Source organism: Rhinichthys klamathensis, unplaced genomic scaffold (assembly GCF_029890125.1).
Source record: "Rhinichthys klamathensis goyatoka isolate OS25496 unplaced genomic scaffold, OSU_Roscu_1.1 h1tg000467l_1, whole genome shotgun sequence".
In the NCBI taxonomy this organism is placed as follows: Eukaryota; Metazoa; Chordata; class Actinopteri; order Cypriniformes; family Leuciscidae; genus Rhinichthys; species Rhinichthys klamathensis.
The window spans coordinates 855,882-861,976 of record NW_026606956.1 but is presented as its reverse complement, the minus strand read 5'-3'; the positions used below and the strand labels follow the sequence as shown (position 1 = coordinate 861,976).

General features: G+C 37.9%; 1 protein-coding gene across 1 annotated transcript; it reads left to right on the top strand.

Annotated features, from left to right (window-relative positions):
* Window positions 1-446: 446 nt before the first annotated feature.
* Window positions 447-1,378, top strand: LOC130071968 (ecto-ADP-ribosyltransferase 5-like). Its single transcript, XM_056236832.1, has 2 exons — window positions 447-549; window positions 626-1,378. Exons 1-2 carry the CDS (start codon window positions 499-501, stop codon window positions 1,376-1,378), a joined length of 804 nt encoding a protein of 267 aa, XP_056092807.1. The 5' UTR covers window positions 447-498.
* Window positions 1,379-6,095: the final 4,717 nt, after the last annotated feature.

Here is a 6,095-nt window from a genome sequence, read left to right as displayed (position 1 = left end):
TCTACTTGCCAGGCAGGTTTTCTGAAATTAAGAGATTCCTTGGAATGATCAGAGGTCAGATAAGCAAAACTATATGCATTATATGACGACAGAGATTATTTGCAATATAAAAAGCCATGTTGTGCTGTGTCATTGTGCCGCTGCTGTCTGACTGTGAGCAAACGACTTTTCGGATCTTCACTTCTCATCGTTCCTCCTGAAAATTAACGAAAATAAAACATTATCTGACAAAAAAAAGACAACAGTATTTTCAGGTAAGTTTTGGGATAAAGTAAAAGGTCAAAATATCAGTGAACATCACAGGCTTAAGAAATTATTTCAAACAGTTCTGCCACTTTCATGAATTTAAAACTGTCTTATGTGAGCACAGTTTAATTGTACATTCTATTGCAGAGATAGATTTAGTATTTGTGAGACACTGTTGTGTTTCTGGATGTCTTTCATCATCTGTTCTTCACTAGATCTTCTGGATCATCTGAGGGATTTGACTGAATCAAGATGCTGCTGATCATTGAAGCTCTTCTTCTCATTTTAGCTGCTCTAGGACAGGTAAGCTTGTGTTCTAGTATGAATATTACAGACATGAATACTGATGATGTGATCATTATGATTCATGTTGCTGCAGGATCACAGCGCTGCTGAAGGAAAGATATATCCATTGGATTTCGCTCTGAATTCAGTTGATGATCAATATGACGGTTGTACTGTGAAAATGGCAGACCTGGTGAACACAACTTATCTAGAGAAGGAAAAATCGACCTCAGCTGAATTTAATAAGACTTGGCAAGAAGGTGAAGAGAAAGCCAAGAAAGCAGAGGATAACTTGCAACAGATTCATTCAGTCGCCATTCATGTGTACACTAACAAAGACTCTAAAGTATATAGTAATTTCAATAGTGCCACTCGTACTGACAAAGAAAAATATAAAGACAAGACATTCAAATGGTTTTCACTTTACTTTCTGTTAACAGAAGCGATACAGATTCTGAAGAAAACACACAATAAATGCTATGTAACTTATCGAGGTACAAATGCTGAATTTGATGTTCAGAGCAAAGAGGTTCGTTTGAGCTCATTTTCATCCTCCTCTCTTGATCGTAAAGTAATACAGGGTTTTGGAAATGTATCTTGTTTTGAAATCTACACTTGTGAAGGTGCTAATTTGACAAAATATTCAAAGTATCCTGATGAGAAAGAGGTGCTGATTCCTCCATATGAGACGTTTAAAGTCACTGCTGTCAAAAACAGAAAAGATCAGCCAGATCTCTGGTGTGAGACTGTGTTTGTGTTGAACAGCACGGGAACAAGAAGTGAACTGAACTGTGAATTGTTTAACAGTGGAAACCATGCTGCTTTCTTTAACGTTTTACAAATTTAGCAGATTGTATTTTGTGGTTACCTGGTAACGAATTAACAGTGTAGTTAAAAACTCTAAACAACTGCACTAATTATGCAAGATAGAAAGCAATGTATTGACAATTTAACATTGATTGACTATTGATTTATAGGCTATATTGAATTTAAAATGTTGATACTGGTCAATATGGATGCACATCCCTCAGTAAATAATAGCCTAACCATAAATCAAGAATTGCTTCAACATGCATAATAAAAAAATAAAAAAAAAATCATACTGATGCCGAAAATTCTCAGGCTGTACCAAGAGAACCAAAGTTAATCCCAAAAGCAAAAGCTCAGGGTTATAATTTATTATTTTCTTCTTATTTATGTTTATGTTAATATTCACTTGTTATCTTAACATTCTATAGAAAATACTCTATTCAATAAATATTGTTTGTTTGAACCTCATTCTGTTCTATATTGTTGTACTTTTTATTTGACTGTTTTGTTTAAAGGAGGGAGGATTGTATTAGGAGCACTGAAGTGTCAGGTGTGACTGTGTGGCAATGGCAAATGGTTTACATAGCTCACGGCGTCACAGGTCAGGTACACAGCAAAATCCCCAGTGTTAAATTAACACTCTGAGTGTGGACTCATATAAACACTGAAGCAGTGTTAAAGTTAATGAGATAATTAAGTGAATAATTGAGGGATGATTGAGCATCATTGAAGACACCTGATGATAACAAGCAGAATCACTGAAGGAGAAAACCGTAATTTTAAGTCACCATTATGGTGATCAGTATTTGCTTTAGTTGGGCTCTCGACCCTTTAATCATTAACTTCAGATTTTGTTTGGCTGCTGTACGTGAGTTATAACAGCCAGATGAACATATAGAAAAGGTGATCTGATTGTGTTGCTTGTGTTTTAACATAATAATTATTTCACAATCATTTGACCTGAATTACTGAACACATATAGAGCCCAAATTAGGTTTACTTTATCAATTATAGCAGCACTATTCTTGCACAGCATAGTGTTTTAAACTTTTACAAAGTAATCCACAGAAATTCATTTTATACACGTCTCATATACAAAAAAAAATTCATTTATTTGATACAGTTTTTAGACATCAAGAATCAGCCTGTGAATCTCAACAATGGTGACAATTATTAAAGCATGTTGCAGTGCATTCTGGGTGCCACCAATAAAAACTCATTCATGGCTCCAATCATGCATTGCTGCATGAATAAATAATGAGCTTATGTTCAGAAGTGATCTGTTTGTCACCATTGCTGAGATTCATATGCTAATTCTTGATGTCTGTGTGTGCCAACATAAATATTTTTGACGGTTTTTTTTTTGTTGATCATTTGGTTCTATTGAAAAGGCTAAAAATATGATGCCATACAAGGACAGTGCTGCTATAATTAATAAAGTAAACCTAATTCAGAAATTGGCCTATATATGAGTTCAGTGATTCAGGTCAAATGATTGTGAAATAATGATTATGTTAAAATACAACCAACACCATCAGATCACCTTTTTTTTATATGTTCATCTGGCTGTTATAATTCACGTACAGCAGCCAAACAAAATCTGAAGTTAATGATTAAAGGGTCAAGAGCCCAACTAAAGCAAATACTGATCACCATAATGGTGACTTAAAATTACGGTTTTCTCCTTCAGTGATTCTGCTTGTTATCATCAGGTGTCTTCAATGATGCTCAATCATCCCTCAATTATTCACTTAATTATCTCATTAACTTTAACACTGCTTCAGTGTTAACTTTAACACTGCTTCAGTGTTTATATGAGTCCACACTCAGAGTGTTAATTTAACACTGGGGATTTTGCTGTGTAGAGGGCCCCTTAGCAGAATTTTGGGGGTGCCCTTTTTTCAGGTCAGAGCAACTGCCCCTCAAAATTCCTGTGCACGTCCCTGAACTTGTAGATTTTACATGTTTCTCGTTGTTTCTGAACTTTGTATTTCTTGTCATGCCTAAATCTAAACATTTTGATACTATGTAATGATGGGGGGAAAAAATAAGCTTTTCTAAATGAATCGAATCTTTTTTTTTTTCTCAATTTGTGTAAATCTACTTTGGGTTCAACAAATTATTTTTATATTAATTTTGCACATGGTCATTGTATATTTTGTTTGAATGTTTAAAACATCTTCTAATCTAATAAATAAAAAACAAGACAAATTACAATATTGTGTCAAAAGCCATTGTTTTATATCAGTAGTAAAAACAAACTTACAAAAAACCTTAAAGTCAGCAAAAACAATGCAGGTAAATAGATGAACACACATAACCCAGAAAACAAACAGACAGGAATTAAAGCAGCACTATGCAGGATTTCCGTTTTTGTCAAACAGTGACCCCTAGAGTCGCTGTGGAGTACTTTTACTGTCGTAAATAGCACTCACGCAGAGATGGCTCTGCACTCACGGCCGGATCCCCTCCCCCTGTACACCGGTACCTGTTCAGTAGGATGAAAGCTGTAACGAGTGGAAATAAGGTGTGGCTGGTAAATAATCCTGCTGGTACCTGACTTTTCCTAAAAGTGTCTGTATTTTCATTTAAAATGTTTTTTATAAATTACACATAAGGCAAAAAAACAAATGAACATATTTACCTATTTCGGCCATAGACGGTCATATTGACCGCACTGAATTTCGCGGTATTCTTTTGTTACATTTCTCGAGTCGCGGTTGACCTTTGTCTAGGAAATAATCAGAAGATTCAATTGCAAAATGAAAGATATGTTTATTAAGAGCTGGTCAGATGCTGGGAGAGTTAAGGTGTGTAAATGTCCGGTATGAAGCCCTTGGCAGCACAGGGACGCTGCATGAAGAACCAGAAGTGCTGAACACGGGATGACACACGGAAAACGGATACAGGGAACAAACACGCAGGAAAAATCCACAACGATCTGACAAAGACTAGGCGACAACAGTAACACTAAAAAGGGTCGAATCGCTGATCAGTTGCAGCTGGCGCGTTGATCAGAGCGGGCGTGCTGATCAGCTGCAATGATCAGCGGCCACGCACACACGCACGCATACAAACACACAACAAGACGAGAAAGGAGACAGCAAATTCATAAACCGTGACATTCATAAACCGTAGCATTGTCTCTCTCACTGTCAAAATAATATCTAAATAAGATACTTTTAGTTGTTAATATCTTGTTCTGAGTTATGTTGAATGGATAGGCCTATGGAAATATAGCTATCTGTTGTTAATATGCGATAATTACGGGCTACTGATATTATTATTTATAGATTGTATAATTCAACTTTTTTAAATGTACAGTTTGGTGTTGTTTTGTTTTTAAAAGATATCCTAATACAATAAATGCATTAATCTCTCAATTGGGTATTTATCATTAAAGATATAGAGTTTGCAATCTATGGCAGTAGTTATGGAATTTCTGAACATACAGACATTCCATCTTGAAATGATATTACATTAAAAAAAAACATGCGCATTTAAGCGGGGAGTTTGGTTACCCCTTATGAAAAGAAAATATATTTCCCTATATGAAGGATCAACATATTGGTTTAACAGTATATTTGAAAATATACAGAATAATATATTGTGTTAATACTGTCATGATTCTGTCCTCTAGTCCTTGAGTTCTTTAGTTCTGGATCATGGCAGACCCATGTTTGTGTACAACACGTGGTCTTTGGTTTTGGCCATGTGCTTGTGTGTCTCGTTACTTTACCCCGCCTCCTTGTTATCCTCGTTTGTCATGATTGTCTAGTTAGCATCACCCGTTCCCTTTATTGGTTCTCCTATTTAGTCTCCTTGTGTTTGCTGTCTTGTGTCGGTTCATTGTGATCCTTACCTCTGTGTGATCCTTGTGAGTTTTGAGACCTTGTGATATCCTGTGAGTTTCCTGTTCCAGAGTATTGTCTAGTTATTGTTAGTCATAATCTAGTTTAGTCTCTTTGTGTTTAGTCTACGTTTTGCCCCCTCGTGGGTTTTTGTGTTTCCTGTTTTTTAGTAAATAAACCGTTTGTTATACATCCTGTTTGCGTTTGGGTTCACCCGTATTTATCGTGACAGAATGAACCGACCCTACCAGAACCCAGCAAACAGTATTCCACCACGTCTTGATCAGCATTCGGACCCTCTTGTACAATGGTGGCAGGAGACGATTGCTGATAGTAGGAGGGGCAAACTTCCCTTCCCTCCCCAGGGTGAGTGGTCCCTGAGAGAGTACGCCCGGGTCGTGGACGAGAGGAGGGTTTTCTTGCCTGACGCCCTACTAAAACGCTACCTCATCGCGGGCCTAAATGAGCCGCTTCCTCTGGCTGAATGGGAGAAACTGGTTCGTCATCCGTTCCAGGAGATGATTACCTGTTTGGCACAGAAGGAATCACGGACTTCCATTAGACCGTCATCACCTGGTATGCTGCCCGTGATTCCAGAGGGTCGCATCCTCACCGTGGCCACGTTGGTGAGCCAGACTTGTCCCAGCGCGACTTCTGAAGCATCCTCCACAGCTACAAGTCTTCGTGGAAAACGAGAGAGACGGCTGTCGTGGGAGTCGGCTTCAGAGTCATCCTCCACAGAGACGACAGTTCCTGCTGTGGTTCCCTCTGAGTCTTTCCAACCGGTCTCAAGTCCGGTTTTGGCCTCTGCTCCGCGGCCGAGAAGAAAGAGGAGGAAGAGGGGAACTTTCTGTTCTCCGTCTCTGTCTTCGCCTGAGTCCACGAGGACTCTCGAACCTGCTG

Bases quoted from the DNA above. Each gene is read 5' to 3' on its own strand.
- LOC130071968 (XM_056236832.1), top strand. From the start codon at position 499: ATGCTGCTGATCATTGAAGCTCTTCTTCTCATTTTAGCTGCTCTAGGA. The intron at 550-625 runs GTAAGCTTGTGT...ATGTTGCTGCAG, and splicing joins TTTTAGCTGCTCTAGGACAG to GATCACAGCGCTGCTGAAGG.